General features: G+C 40.5%; 1 protein-coding gene across 5 annotated transcripts in view; it reads right to left on the reverse strand.

Moving 5' to 3' along the window:
* The window catches only part of MMS22L (MMS22 like, DNA repair protein), a 135,222-nt gene that overhangs the window by 37,054 nt on the left and 81,660 nt on the right, over positions 1-16,508 (reverse strand). For all 5 annotated transcript variants that reach the window (XM_053287582.1, XM_053287579.1, XM_053287581.1 and 2 more), the window contains 5 exons: positions 12,139-12,326; positions 4,922-5,072; positions 2,251-2,393; positions 997-1,139; positions 95-254 (listed from right to left, as the gene is read on the reverse strand). In XM_053287582.1, coding sequence (XP_053143557.1) covers positions 95-254; positions 997-1,139; positions 2,251-2,393; positions 4,922-5,072; positions 12,139-12,326 — 785 coding nt within the window. The remainder of the gene's footprint in view (positions 1-94; positions 255-996; positions 1,140-2,250; positions 2,394-4,921; positions 5,073-12,138; positions 12,327-16,508) is intronic.

Consider the following 16,508-nt stretch of genomic DNA (forward strand, 5'->3'; position numbering starts at 1 on the left):
TTGTTATCCCAAAACATGTGATAAGAGGCTTTATCCACCCACCATACAGAACTAGTTTCCAAAAAAAATTAATATAAACTTTAATTATAATTACCCATAATCCAATAGGTGAGATGCAGTCCTTCGGCAGATCCTTTCTTCATCAGGTAGGGTTTTACATATTTTAATACATCACCAAGATATTCTAGTGCCTTTGTTACCATGGCAGATTTTTCTGATAGTGTCTGAAGTCCACTGTAGTTTTTACCAACAGCCTGAGAGAATGAAAGTGGGAATGAGGGAATGGTGAAGAATGATACTTGGTCAATGTTAGGCTGAATTGTGACAAAGTATTTTTGAACTGGCATCTATAAATTCACTTGTCGAGTACCCCCAGTCTTCTGGTGAGCAAGACATGCAGGACAACACAGATCTCCTCAACAAATGTTTCATTTCCATTGTCCTTTGTGAGAAGGTAAGAAACAGCAGGAATCTTTCCTGAGCAGCAGGAGAAGGCTCCCATTGTTTTCTACCATCTCCATATCGCAGTGCAAATGACAGAAGATCCGCTTGTCTCCTCTGCCTGTGTGCCAGAAAAGGATCTGAGAGAAGAGAAAGGATTGGTGGCAACTGCAAAAAATGGCTCGCTAGTGAGCTAAGCTTAAATTCGTGGATCCCTGTTTTGGACCCAAAGTAGAAGGTTATTTTCCCCCCAATTATACTTCAGAATTGGTAGGCAGCATCCAGACTAGAATTTGCATGAACAGAAGGTATTTTGCTAGCTTAAAGGTGATGTGTTATTTTTGCCAATACTTTATTCACTTTACAGCCTTCCCCAAAACTGGGAATACTTTAGGGTTTCCCAGATTTCAAGGACACATTTTCAGGGGGCACAGGGGATTGCAGAGGGAAGTGGCAAAAATCACTCCTTTCCCCCCATTCACAAGCAGAAATGCATTCCATTTGTGCAAGTACTAGTCTGCATGCTGCCTAGTATTGATTTTTTTTAAAAAATACCTTAATAAACTGAAAAACAGCTTCCTTAGGATCTTGTTTGCCAAGTGACTCATCGACATGAGTCTTTGAGAGGACAGCTCCTACTTCTGGTAGCTTAAGTATCAATCTCGTGAGTTCAGTTAGTTGCTCCATATAAGCTTTACCTATTTGTTACCAAGAGAAAACAGAATAACTTTGGATGGCTGAGCAGAACTACTTTTCCTCAAGGAGTACAACACAATTATGAAAACATAAAATAAAAACAAAAAAATGGAAATTAGAAGATGCCCACGAAATCAGTAAAGACCTATGAAAGCCCTGTCTCTCTTCTGCATGCCTACAGCAAGCATGCCTGCAGTTGTGCAACACTAGTCAGGAACACAAGCTCAGACTTAGTGAGAGTACAGCAGCTTTGTGCTGGCGCAACATCCTTCTGCAAGTGCTTCGTTGCACTTGGAAAGTGCAGGAGAGGAGAGCTGGTCTTGTGGTAGCAAGCATGACTTGTCCCCATAGCTAACCAGGGTCTGCCCTGGTTGCATATGAATGGGAGATTTGATGTGTGAGCACTGCAAGATCTTCCCCTCAGGGGATGAAGCTGCTCTGGGAAGAGCAGAAGGTTTCAAGTTCCCTCCCTGGCTTCTCCAAGATAGGGCTGAGAGAGATTCCTGCCTACAACCTTGAAGAAGCCGCTGCCAGTCTGTGAAGACAATACTGAGCTAGATAGACCAATGGTCTGACTCAGTATATGGCAGTTTCCTATGTTCCTATGTTCATTCATCAGGATGTCAGCCAATATACTTGCGGACTGGGCCAATAGTATCCCTACCCATACCTGTGTTCTTCTTTTGCTGGTTAATCCACTCTATAAGTGCATATTTAAAAAGCATTTTACATAGATTAGCTATCCTTCCACATATATTAACCATCCTTTTGTCACAACCAGAGTATTTAAATGATGAGACCTATTGAAGTAGTGTCCCCCGTTTGTGGAGCTTATGGCACAATTTCCACTAATTTAACTTTTTCCCAAGCAGATTTTTCTTTTTAAACTTGGAAATATAGCTTGGCAATATTCTTCTTGTTTGCTTTCAAAGAAACATGCACCAAAAACAAAACAGAAAAAGTAATTCATCATTTACAAACGAAGTAAAACATCAAATATAAAGAAACAACTGGTAATTAGACAAAAGGAAAAAAGAAATGCTGAAAATGTTTGGTTCCTTACCATCACTACCCGTATATAAGTGAAATACTTGTAAACAGAAATGTACTTACTAGCTGTTCGCTCGACATCTGTAATGACCAAAGTATCAGCAGGCTGATTAATATATATTTGCATAACGCATCGAAACCAAGACCGTACCAACAAGGCTTGGTAGGACACATGACCCACACCAGTAAGAGTTTCAGTCAACTCACTACAGGAAATAATTTAAACAAGAAAAAAAAGCAAGTCAGTAGAAAGTTTCCCTATATCCTCTTTAAACAGCATATCCTGTGGGAGCTTTGCATTCTCATATATAAAACTTTGGGCAACTGCTGCCTATCAACTGCCCAACCCCATGCCATATTCCAGTGAATGCACTGGAACACTGTGGCATAAAGTACCATGAGTGGCCACATCCTCCCCTGATCTGGTCTGTAGGATGCTATTGCTAAAGCACCATGAGCAAGTTTGGATTGCTGTCACCAGATATTCTTTCCTCATGCAGTGTCCCATGAGTAGTACAATCTGCAGGACAACTGGAAAAGTCTACATGAGTTGCTCTATGTGTGAGGAGACTGGGAACATGAACAGATCTGCATGGTGATACACAAATCTTACATTGCTTATAAGCCTTTACACCTCTATATCCAGTTTCTTCTACTTGCACAAAAAGAAAAATATTGAGTCTAGTATTTCATTTTATAATTTTGTAAAGTTATTTAAAAACAAAAAACAAGAGACACAGTGCCACAATCTGACCACGTGTGGTCAGATCTCAGTAGCTTGAACAACGTGGGGAGGGCAGGTTGGACAGAGACTATAAGAGACATGTCTAGGTCTAGCATTCTCTTAATGTCTTGGTGAACTGATTCTACATGCTGTGAGCTCAAAACCAGGGTGTTTGGACTTGTGTGAGCATAGTAACATGGCTCTTTTGAATCCCACAGGAACTACTGTGTATAGCACAAGGAAGGATAATTGTACAGAAGCATACATTTATAGCACATAGGCATTCAGAGTATGATTGATGTTACAGTTTTTTGTTGTAAACCGCTCAGAGATAAATAAATAAATAAAATTAGATTTTAAAAAGGTTGTGCATGTCAGTCTATGGTTCATGTATTACAAGTGTTAGTGAATTTATTGTAACAAACTATACTTTTTCTCAGCATGTATGTACCCTTCTGGATACATACTTTGTACTTCTATTGAGCGACAAACATTAATGTTTTCTTTTTTATTCCTGCTTGGACTATAGAGGCATAACCACTGGCAAACTAATACAGACTACGCTTCTTATATAACGGAAATATCTTAAAGTTTGGAGATGATACTGGGCCAATCTGCACTAATTGCCAGAGGCTTAGATGAAGCTATATTTGGGGTGGGGAGTGGTAGGCCACTACTAGTTTCAACAGGAGTCTAGTAAAATACCAGATAGAACTGAAAATCAGAAACAAAAAGCTTGCAGGCTGATGTAAAATAGACAGTGATTGCAAACTATGCCCTGCAGTTTAAAATCAACTCCATTCTAGGATGCAGCAAATTTTACATATTAAGTTCCCTTCCTTACCAGAATTATTTCTTTTAAACATGACCAAATCGCATATTCCTATCAATTTTACTGAATTAGCTTTGTATATGATTACTGTGGCTAGGGTTCTATATGCAGCCAATTGGTGTACTCCAGTAATTCCATCTTTAGATGACTGGTTATTGAAACTATGGGATTACGCTTCGATTTCCAAAATTATGGCTTATGTGAAATATTCTTTTGCTGAGTCATTCATGTTAACTTGGGAGCCTTTTATTAATTTTTACAATAGTCAGACTTCTTACGTCTCCCAGACTTGGGTTTTGATTTGTAACTTCACTCAATCCTTACTTTTATCTCAGCTTTCTTTCTTGATTTGATTTCTATACCACCCTTCCAAAAATGGGTCAGGGCAGTTTACACAGAGAAATAATAAATAAATAAGATGGATCCCTGTCCCCAAAGGACTCACAAACTAAAAAGAAACACAAGACAGACACCAGCAACAGTCACTGGAGGTACTGTGCTGGGGGTGGATAGAGGTAGTTACTCTTCCTGCTAAATAAAAGACAATCACCATGTTAAAAGGTGCCTCTTTACCAAGTTAGCAGGGGTTAGCTTGATTGAGCTAGAACTCTATATGATATGTCTCAGTTATGTTTTTCTTATAGTCTTTTTAATTACTACAATGAATATCTCTTTATGTTTTATATCTTGATGTATTTTTCTTCAAGTTCAAGAGATCTAATCATACTTTGTACCTTCTTACTTTCAATAAAACCATTATAAATGGGGGGGGGGGGGAGAAAGAAAGAAAGTCAGACTTACACTCAGTTTTAAATCATTCTGGACACCTTCCTTTATGTACACTGCATGTCTTCTCCCTCTTATTTTGTTAAATCACTTACATAAGCCTGCAAAGGGATCCTGTGGATATTTAGCTCAAGCCGCCATTCTCAGCAGTATACTCTAAATGTAAGGTGAGCCTTACCCATAGTTTTTTATGGGATTTTTTTTAAAAAATGAACTATGTTGGAAATGCACCAAGGTCCTGCAACTGTGCCAGTGTTACACCCAGCTGAATTAACACTATCAGATGAACTAGTAAGAGAATGTTTGTCAGTATACTTGCTTTCTCAAATGGCTTGTGCATTCCAGGTGCTATGAGATTCTGTCACTTTACCCACCAGGTTTACATTGCTCACCTGTTTTGCATTAGATGACTTAGATACCTTGAAACCAGCTGGGGGCAAACCATATCATCCCATCCAAACAACTGCATCATGGTTAAAACTGGTTGGGGTTGAAGATCTGATGTACATGTGCTTGGCAAATCTAAAGCCAGCAAAGTAAAACCTGTTGTTGTTGTTTTTACAAAGGGAGAAAAAAAAGAGATTCAGGGCCAAACATGTTCCATGCATTTCTGTGATTTATTTTTCCTCACAGAAATTCTTTCCTACCAGTAAAGAACCTGCAGGAAGCTGAGATCTTGAGTGGAAAACCTATAGGATGGGGATGGGAGGAGGTGCTGCTTAAGCTTTTCCTTGTCCACCATTTATCTACTAAAATCTGTCTCCTCCAATGTTTTCCTAGCTTCAGGGGGAAAGATACAGTTAGGGGTGTGCACAAAACCAGTTTGCCCAGTTCATTTTTGTGCCCCACAAACAGAACCCTGGCTCAGTTCGAGGGTTCTAAAATTGAAAGGGTTGGAATGGCCCGAAAACAGCTGTTGGAAGACCCAGTGGCGGCAGGGGGAGGGGAAATGGCAGAGACCCACAGCAGCATCCACAGACCCAGTGATGAGTATTTTAATTCCCCCCCCCAAAAACCTTTAGAACTCCCAAATTGGCCCTAAGCCAGCCTGGGGTGGGGGGCGTTCAGCTTGAGGTTGAGCTGGACTGGCTTGACGATATCCAGGTTAGCACATCCTTAGATACAGGGCTCTTTTCCTTGGGGAAAAAAATCATAATGAAAAACGATAATCCCCACATTTTTTCCAACAGAACATACACTTTCTAGTGGAGGCTGCTATGCAAATTCTATTCCATCAAACCAATATCAGCCTTTTATAGTTTATTCTCCATATTTAAATTTAAAAATATCCTATGATATGTACATATCAGGACTCAACCCATTCCTTTTCAAACCCAGACTTTTTCATCCTCTATATATTGCAGTGATTTTAAAAATGAAGATGTAGGTAGGTGTTGCAATCTGTATTATGATCGATATATTTAATTCTCTTACGGCCGACTGAGGAGAGAACTGCGCATGGATGTGGGGATGTTTGACAAGCCCCGCCCCCACTGCAGCCACAGCCAATGAAAAGGGGGGTGGGTGGAGCTGCTGCTCAGCACCGGGACAGACAACAGGCTTAGGAGGCAGCACAGCAGCCCAAAAATGGCTGCTTGGCTGACAGGCAGGGAAGGAGGGAGCCGGGTGGTGGGCAAAGCCCTGCTGTTTGGAGAAGCCAGCCGGCAGGCTTAGGAGGAGGCGCGGTGGTGGTGGGGAGAAGCAGCCTGGCAGGAAGGGGGGGGAAGTGTCCTGGCGGGGGGGGAGAAGCCACGCCGGCCTCAGGAGAAGCCCAGCTGGCAGGCAAAGCCCTGCCGGCCTCAGGAGGGAGGAGGTGGCGGCAGGCCCGGGTTGAGGAGGCAGCTGTTGCTGGGATGGCCGGTGGCCCAAGAAGAGGGCCCAGGTTGAGGAGGCGGCTGTTGCCACGTTGGCCACCGGCCAGAAGAGAAAAGGATGCTGCCGGGCCGAGGTGAATGACTGAGTTGTGGGGGGCAGAGCGGGAGAGGGTTGTGGGGGAGACAGACAGAAAAAGCAAATTGTGGTGGGGAGAGAATGAGTTGTGGGCGGAGATGGGGGGGTGCCACAAGTTCAGTGTACTACCACACAGATGCTGTGTGGGTTCAGCTAGTAGTAGTCGTAATTATTATTAATATTGTTTACACAGTCAGACAGGTGTTATTGACTGGTTTATTTTATACAGACATCAAGTCCTTCCCAAGGACCTGGGATGGCTGAATTTTATTGTCAATGTTGTTGCTGTTGTTATAGATATCGTCGCAGAATATAGGCTGTTCCCAGTAAAGCTGCTTTTTGTAATTGGCTGATAGTGATTTCTGTGGCCCCTATGGTGTTGAGGCGCTCTTCAAGGTCTTTTGGAACTGCACCCAGGGCGCCAATTACCACTGGGATTATTTTGGTCCTTCCAATTTCAATTTGTAGATCTTTGTATTTTGTGATTTCTTTTTCTTCTATTCTGCTATCCCCTGGTATTGCTATGTCGATTATTTTAACTTGTTTTTCTTTCTTCTCGACTACAGTGATATCTGGTGTATTGTGTGGCAGAAGTTTGTCTGTTTGTAGTCGGAAGTCCCATAATATTTTTGCATCTTCATTTTCGACCACTTTTTCAATTTTATGGTCTCACCAATTTTTGGCTACAGGTAGCTTGTATTTTTTGCAGATGTTCAAGTGTATCATCCCTGTTACCTTGTCATGCCTTTGTTTGTAGTCAGTCTGTATGATCTTTTTACAACAGCTGATTAGGTGGTCCACTGTTTCATCTGCTTCTTTACAAAGGCGGCACTTGCTGTTCGTTGTGGATTTTTTGACTTTTGCTCTTATTGCATTTGTCCTTAGTGCCTGTTCTTCTGCAGCCAGTATTAAACCCTCAGTTTCTTTCTTCAAGTTGCCCTTCTTAAGCCATTGCCAGGTCTTGGTGATGTCTGATTTTCCACTTATCTTGTGCAAATATTGACCATGCAGGGGCTTGTTTTTCCATTTTTCTGCTCGGTTCTTGACTTGTTCTTTCTTGTAGGCCTGCTTTGTTTCATTGGTGTTGAATAGTTTCTCATTATTGACCATTTGAAATGCATCTTCTTCACTGTCCTTGATATATTCTGCAAGGCCTCTTTTCTCCTCCTCTGTTTGATGGACTTGCAGCATTCCTCTTCCACCTGAGCTGCGAGGGAGGTACAACCTATCTACATCACTGCGGGGGTGTAGAGCATGATTGATGGTCATTATTTTCCTGGTCTTACGATCTAGCATCTCTAGCTCTGCCTGGTTCCAGTCTATTATTCCTGTAGTGTATCTGATAACAGGTATAGCCCAGGTGTTTATGGCTTGTATGGTGTTTCCGCCATTGAGTTTGGACTTGAGGATTTTTCTAACTCTCCTGATGTATTCACTTCCAATTTTTCTTTTAACTTCAGTGTGTGCAATGTTATCTGCCTGGAGAATGCCCAAGTATTTGTAATGTTCTTTCTCTTATAGGTTCTTGATCTTGCTTCCATTGGACAGTTCTATTCCTTCTGTTTTTCTTATTTTTCCTCTGTTCATTCTTAATGCAACACACTTGTCAAGTCCAAACTCCATTGCTATATCTCTACTGAATATACAGACAGTGTTTATCAGTGATTTGATTTCTGACTGGGACTTTCCATACAACTTCAGATTGTCCATGTACAGCAGATGGTTGATTTTACTTGATTTTTTAGATCTTTGGTATCCGAGGCCTGTTTTGTTTAGTATTTGTGAAAGTGGGGTCATGGCAATTACAAACAACAGAGGGGACAGTGAGTCCCCTTGGAAAATGCTTCTTCTAATGCTAACCTGTCCAAGTGTCTCGCCATTGATTTTTAACTGTGTACTTCACATGCTCATTGCTTTTTAAAAAATAAATATCTGAATGTTTTTGCTGACACCAGTTGTTTCTAAACATTTTAGTATCCATGTGTGAGGCAATGAGTCGAGGGCTTTCTTGTAGTCAATCCATTCAACACTTATTTGTTTTTCTTCTCTTGCAATTTTCTAAAATCATTTTGTCAATCAGCAGCTGGTCTTTTGTGCCTCTAGTGTCTGGGCAATTTCCTTTCTGTTCAACTGGAAGCTGTTTGCTAGTTAATAAGTGTTGCATTACTTCATCTGAGCCATTTTGGAAAGCGGGTATACGAATTAAATAAATAAATAAATAAACCTGCTATTATTCCAGTTAATAATTTGAACATGGTTAGCAGGCCTATAATTACTTATCGGTCTATAATTACTTCGGTTATCGGTCTATAATTACTTGGAACTGCACCTTTTGCTGAGTCCTTCATTATGAGACGAGTTTTCCCAGTTGTTAGCCATTGCTCAATATCACTTCCTTGCAAAATGTGATTGAACTGTTTTGATAGTTGTTTATGAAAGCTTGTTAGGTGTTCAAGCCAAAAGCTGTGCAGTTCATTGTCACCTGGTGCAGTCCAATTTTCAATTTTCTTTGCTCTTTCACTTATTAATTCTGGTGTTATTATTAGATCTTGCATTTGTTGGTTACATTTTTCAACCTCTTTCACCCAGCCTGCTTTTTTATTATAATCCATTGGATTGTCCCATAGTTTCCCCCAGAATTGCACTGTTTCTTCTTCTTCTTCTTCTTCTTCTTCTCCTTCTTCTTCTATTAATTATTATTATTATTATTATTATTAATTTGATTTCTATAACGCCTTTCCAAAAATGGCTCAGGGCGGTTTACACAGAGAAATAATAAATAAATAAATGCAGAAGACTAGACTAGGCTCCCTTCTGAAATCAGCTTTACAGTTAGCATTTATATAGTGCTTTAGAGAATTCAAAGCCCTTGGCATATATTTATCCACATACTGCAGAGGCTGGGAACACTATTAGCCAACATATTGCAGGGAAGCAGAGGAGAAGGTAGGTCTAAGAGAAGCTATAAAGCAAGTATAAGGCAGAGATGAAATTGGAAGCTGTAGAATTCCTGGCTCAAAATGTATACTCTTAGCTATAACAGCAGATCAGTTGTGAGCCCTTTAGTTCTATGTATAGTACAACAGGTACAAGGTTTTACTATATTTTTAAGAACCCTGAACCTTTATTGATAATTTTATCCCAAGAGGTGGTTTATATCTGCCTGTATTGGATGGTTACACTCCCCCTGAAAGATAAGGTATATAGCTTGAGAGTGCTCCTGGACCCAAAGCTCTCCCTGGTTTCTCAGGTTGAGGCAATGACCAGGAGCACCTTTTATTAGCTTCGGCTGATACGTCAGCTAAGTCTATTTCCAGAGGTGAATGACCTTAAAACTGTGGTACGTATGTTGGTAACCTCTAGGCTTGACTACTGTAATGCACTCTACGTGGGGCTGCCTTTGTATGTAGTCCGGAAACTACAACTAGTACAGAATGTGGCAGCCAGATTGGTCTCTGGGACAACCCAAAGGGACCACATAACACCATTGTTTAAAAGAACACTGGCTGTTTCTGGGTGAAATACAAAGTGCTGGTTATTACCTATAAAGCCCATAACAACTTGGGTCCAGGTTATTTAAGGGAGCACCTCCTTTGTCATAAACTCTGATTCCTATTACAATCTTCTGAAGAGGTCTGGTTATGGTTGCCACTAGCTCGTTTGGTGGTGACCCTGGACCGGACTTTTTCTGTGGCTGCCCCAGGGCTTTGGAATATGCTCCCTGCTGAAATAAGAGCATCTCCTCTGTTTTCAGAAAGACCCTCAAAACTCTCCTGTTCTCAGAGTTTTTATTCAAATTTTAATTAGAATTAATTTTTAATATTTTTAAAATAATTTTAATAATTTGTTTTAATAACTTTTATGCTCTTATTTTTATTGTGTCATGTATTTTAATCTGTGTTGACTTTTAAATATTTTAAATTCTGTACACTGCCTAGAGATGTGCATATCAGGCAGTATAACAATACAACAAATAAACAAACACACACTGTTAGGAAGGTGGAATAAGGGAGGGATCCTTTTAGTTTTCCCATCCTGAAGTGTCCCTACCTCTTTGTGAGTATGACAAAGCTCCTTTCCAGGCAGGTTGTTTCACTATACAGAAGCATTCCTGCTAGTGGCTGAGGATGGACCACAACATTATTGCAGGTTTCTACTTCTTAAACTTATACAGAAAGTATATCATACTTCATTCTCTTCCACAGTGTTCTCAGTACTTACGGTCATATAATTATCTTGATTCAACTATGGTTTCTTTATTACATTCACCAGCTGACATCCAGAATAATCTCGCACAAAAACATTCCACGCATACAACAGGGGATTTATGCTGGTCTCCTCTTTCCTCTGCAGCCCACGGTGCCATCTAAAAATATGTCTCTGGGGGTCATAGGCACACTGTTCCCTTTAGCAGGGATTCCAAGATGTTGTTGACTACAACTCCCAGCATCCCCAGCTGCAGTGGCCTTTGGGTGGGGATTCTGGGAGTTGTAGTCCACAACATCTGGGAATCCCTGTTAGAGGGGTCATGGCACCCTCAGGGAATACTCTAGGGAAATGCAGAATGTTGCCCCTTGCTGCAGGTGCAGAATGTTTGGGGTTTTTTTTTGAAGATGCAAGGTGTGGACTGGATGTCAATCTGTGGTATTTTAATTATATGTAAGAAAACTGCATGGACTTTAAACAGAAAAAGCAGGCATCACTTAGTTTTTGTCTGTTTCCTAGAAAACACCTGAGAGGTAGCCTTGCAATTTCTCTGCAGCATTCTTTTCCATTACCATTATATCTTAATTATTGCCAAGCTGCTGAAGTTCAAGGGTCTTTCTAAATTTCCATTATTGACTGCATCTTTTAGAGCTCATAAACTCAGTTCTTAATTCACATTGAGGTAAAATGCATTTAAATTCAAATCTGTCTTTCCCAAATATTATTTAAATGGATTCAGTGTGCCCATTATATCTAGACACAACCCTTGACGAACTGAAATACGCAGTATTACTATATAGAAATTTCATGGAAGAAATATATCAAAATACAGAGGACCAATCATCTGGGCACAGCTCCACGGAAGTCAAGGATCAGCACTCTTATAGTTTACTAACAAGATGTTACTCCATCTGCTAGGATTTTGAGTGGTATTCCTACAGTGTACAACTTCAGAATACAATTATTTGATTTTTAAAAATCTGTAAAATGTCACAAAATGTATCCTAGCTTCGAACCTTGTTTGATGTATATGCAGAACAACATTTAGAAAATGAGTATTATAGTAATCTAAGAGAAACACTGGGGAAACAGAAGAGATATGAGCAAACTCATTTAAGCACAGATAATATGCATCACATTTAATATGATGAAGCATCAACCATTAACCTTGCCTAAGATTATACCATACATTTCAAACGTAACAAATGATATAGTGCCACTCCAGTCGTGGATCTACCTGTACCGTATTAATAAGGTGAATACTTCAGAAGACAGAAAGAGAGAGGAGACTGATTGTGTCCGTGTGTATAGAAATGTGGAACATGCCCAGAAGAACCCCACCATTTGCAGATGAATTCCACACTATTAGCCACAGTTTATGAATAAGACAGGAATGTACAAAGGACAGAGCAAAAGGTGGAGGCCAGAGCAGCAAAAATATTGCAGCACAAACCTGCAGCTGTATCTGCAAGCTGAGGAGGAGGAGTCTGCATCATTCTCTGGCTCTTCAAGTAGGGAAAGAAATTTCTCCAGAGACCTCTGGCAACAGCAAGGTGGTGCTCTTTCGCCACTGAAGATGGTTGTGGAGTTGGGTCTGTATTCCCCAACAGCAGTCCTTGGTTTAAATGTTTATGCACAGTCCTAAAGAAAAAAACAACACACACACACACATATATGTATATAAACATTTCTTATACCAGGAAAAAAAGCCTGAATCTCTTAAAAGTACATTTATAGGGTTGTTGTTGTTGTTCTTACACTGTACAGCCCAAGAACTGAAGGATCATAATTAAAACCTTGATGCAAAGACATTTATGCATACCAGCTATTTGATGGATAAATGATGGCATATTAAGCACCATAAAGTTAATGTTAATTACTAATGTCAGCCATTAATTATGCACCTCTTAATGTGTCAGACCAAAAATGAGAAACAGGCAGCTTTAAAAAGAATGTGTGCATTTATCAGCTGACAAGCAAGTCTGCTTACCATCCAAAGCCGGATCTTCTATTATTTGTTAATGTGGTCTGCAAGGACTACAGCAACTGGAATAAAGTGGTGTGTGTGCGCGTCGGCAAAACAGTGATTGTTTTCGGTAATGCATCCCCCCCGCCTTTTGCATATACTGAGGCTTCTAAAACAAATCCCAGTAAACAAAGATTTATACTTTTTGGGTACATTGTGTGGTTTGGCTTGGCATAAAATGCCCATAGCTTTACTAGGGGAGTAAAGATGGAAGTTACAACATCAGTTTCTTCCAGAGACAATGTGGCATGAATTCAATAACACACTCAATTTTCTTTGATTTTGCTAGTACCATTCCTACTACTTAATCTAATTTGGAAGTTGTGACTTTCTAAAGGTTCAATAGAGATGTGTCTGCAGGGAATCAATGTTCTTAGAGAAATGGGTGGGAGGAGGGGCGGGAAGCATTAATAAATTTGCTTGGCAGACTAGGATACGAGGCGTCACTGCTCTGGGATGATCAACTAAATAACATGCTTATTAAAAACAATCTGTAGCAATGCACTATCATTTCTGTGTCTATTTATCTCCTGGTCAACTCAATTGAGATTGTAGATTAAGGCACAGGCAGTATTATTACATTTGCTTTATTAAATTCTATAAACAGCCATGTAAATTCAGAGTCAAGGTACTTATAAGACAATGGCATATAGCAAGGACAGTCAGACATCTCATATCACTAATGTTGCTGGTGAGCCATCTCCAGGGCTGAAACAGAAAGAGCCTTTTGCATTTGTGAATTACATTCCAGACTTGACTAATCAAGAAAGGGTTTAAAAAGTCCCCTGCTAACTGAGCAGAGGCACCTATTTAAAGTGGTGGTTCTGTATTTAGACGGTGTGAAGCCACAGGCCCTATCCATCCCCAGCACAGCATCCCTCTACTGGCTGTTGCTAATGTCTGTCTTATGTTTCTTTTTTAGATTGTGAGCCCTTTGGGGACAGGAAACCATTTTATCTATTTATTTCTATCTGTGTAAACCGCTTTGGGAACTTTTGTTGAAAAGCGGCATGTAAAGATTTGTTGTATTCATTCGTGTGTGTGTGTGTGTGTGTGCTAACCACCATTTTTTAAAAAAAGTTTTCCTCTCATACTGTTGGCTCTTCTGCTGATTATACTTGCACAGAAAATGGCCTGTGATAAAGGACAGACAGCAATATTGTCACAATCAGCAACAATTTTAGGGTTGCATATCTACACAATTCAAGATAATTCATAATAGTAGAGGAGGTGAGGCAGAGGAAGAAGGGAGACTCTCCACTGTGTTTTCCAAACTCTTCCCTCCCTTTTCCTCTGGTCTCCACTGGTTACGTTTTATATGTTCTCTAGCCCTTGCCAACGGCCAATTCTGGTCAAGGCAGTGGAACACTCCAGAAATGCCTAAGGACTCCACCCCTTTGATGGTGCTTTCCTCATAAAAGGTAGATTCTGACAAAGGGAATCGTTTCCTACAAGCAACTCCCCAACATGCATTCTGATGTGGCAGAACCCATATGAAGGACTATATTGTACAATTCCCCAAACCTCTGAACAAGCTTTCATTCCATCAGACACACAATACAAGACAAGTCTGTCAGCCCAAATCTACAATAACATTGTGACAAGTCCAGTGAACATCTATGGAACTTACTTCCAATTAATACATTCAGGTGTTGCAGCATGAAGTGCCATGTCAATTATGAGAACAAAATTGTCATAGTATAATAATAGAGGGATTCACAACTTCTGCCTTCCTATAGATATTGGACTGCAACTACCACCAACCCTGTTGGCCACTGTGGCTGGGGATGATGGAAACTGTAGTCCAATAACAGCTAAGGGGCTGAAGTTGTGCAGCCCCATAGCAGAGCAATAATGCCCTGTTCCACCAGCAGAAGAGCTGAAACATTCCAGCTATTGAAAAGCATTAAATATATTTACAGGTTTATCATTTTACAATTTTGTATTCTACTCAGCAGCTAAAAGGATGTAACTGCTGTGTTAGGGAAAGGACGCCAAGATCCACAGGGCCTCATACATATGGGGCAAGTGCTTCAAAGTGTGCACCTGATTTCCATTTCTAACTGCAGCCCCTCAGACTTGCGGTGATGCCACCAGACTTCAGGAGTGGCTTTTCCAAGGACTGAGAGAAGTTGCTCTGGGAAGGGAGGGCTTGAAATATAAAAACCTACACGACCCTTCATATCTTATCCCCAAACTGTTTCAGTATTATTTTCTTTATTTATTTTTATTTATTTATTTTTACATATATATCCCGCTCTTTCTCCAAGGAGCCCAGAGCGGTATATGTATATCTATTTTTAAAGGATGCTTGCTCTCAAGACAATGTGGATTTAAAGGCACATTTTACGTTCAGAGACAGAACATAGGTTCATTTCAAATATGGGCATGTCACACAAATCAGATGCCTAAACAGTCTTCTATGTGTTGCTGCAAAGGAACAGCAGCCCTCAGATTCAGAAGAAAGGATCCCAGCATCAGTGAAAGGGCACAACTGGTGCCCTTGCTCCATAGTCAGGAACCAACCTCAGCCCCAGGACCAGCAGAGAAGCCATCAGCACTGATGAGCCAATATTTACCATACCCTTATGCAACAGAGACAGCCTGCATCTGTGCAGTCCTTTCAGGGACAGAATGGAGTCCTTTCTAGCTTCTTTACATGTTGTCATATAGGTCTTTCTGGTTCAGTCAAGCAGCAGATTATATTGACCTGCAAGGCTCAATTAAAGAAAGTGGGGACTAAGTTTATCCTGAAGTGATAAAATCAGCATTGGGCTATACCGCTTCAGGCTACAGGTAGACGTTAACAGGATTAAATAAAGCAGGGGTTCCCAACCTGTGGCACTCCAGATGTTGCAGAACTACAAATCACATCACCCCCACTTACAATTTATTGTGCATGGAGATGAAGGGAGTTGTAGTTCAGCAACATCTGAAGTACCACAGGTTGAAAACCCTGGAATAGTGTTTCAAACTTAAGTCTTTCCTAGCTGTTTCTAGTCCACTCCCTTTCCTTTCCGAATCTTCTCTCTCATAGTAGTACCAACTCAGCATGGCCATCTTCCTGGGAAAGACCGTAATCTGTCTATAATTCAATAACCGAGTACATGCTTAGATGCAGAATATCAGGTCCTGGCATCTCCAGATTAGGCTTGGAAAGATCAACCTGAAATTCCAGAGAGCTTCTGCTACTCATTGTAGAGGATACTGAGTATAACTCAGTGTAAGTTTTGAGGTAAGTGTGGTAGAGAGCCTTTGGGATGCATGACAGAAACCATGAAAAGAAATGAGGATTGTTTTCAAAAATAAAGCAACAACAATGTACAGGCATCTAACTTGTGACATTCAGATATGACAGAGCAGGACTCTACATCAATACATTAAAAAAAATTATTGATCCGAAAGCGGTGGCCGGTAGGAGTGGGTAGGCAGGAATCTTCTAGGGTACTGGAAGTGTGTACATATGATAAAAGTAGCAAAAAGGTTCCAAATGTTTAGCAAGTGAAATGTTGCACATACTCGCTGATAAAAAAACACAGGTTTTATTTTCCAATGGAACAAAGTGTACTGTAGCAGAGAAGATATTTTGTTCATGCAGCATAATCTCTGCTAGGAAGTGATGTTTCATTTGACATCAACCAGCCCCTACTCAGATCATTCTCAACAGCCAGCAATAGCCAGAAGAGCTAATTTTCTGTCATTCGGAGACAAGCGTAGTTTTGCTAAACCTCTATCAGCAGCTCCAAGATGCACTTAGAAAAATACCACACACAAAAAAAACCTTGATAGTTTACGAG

Source organism: Hemicordylus capensis, chromosome 1 (assembly GCF_027244095.1).
Source record: "Hemicordylus capensis ecotype Gifberg chromosome 1, rHemCap1.1.pri, whole genome shotgun sequence".
In the NCBI taxonomy this organism is placed as follows: domain Eukaryota; kingdom Metazoa; phylum Chordata; class Lepidosauria; order Squamata; family Cordylidae; genus Hemicordylus; species Hemicordylus capensis.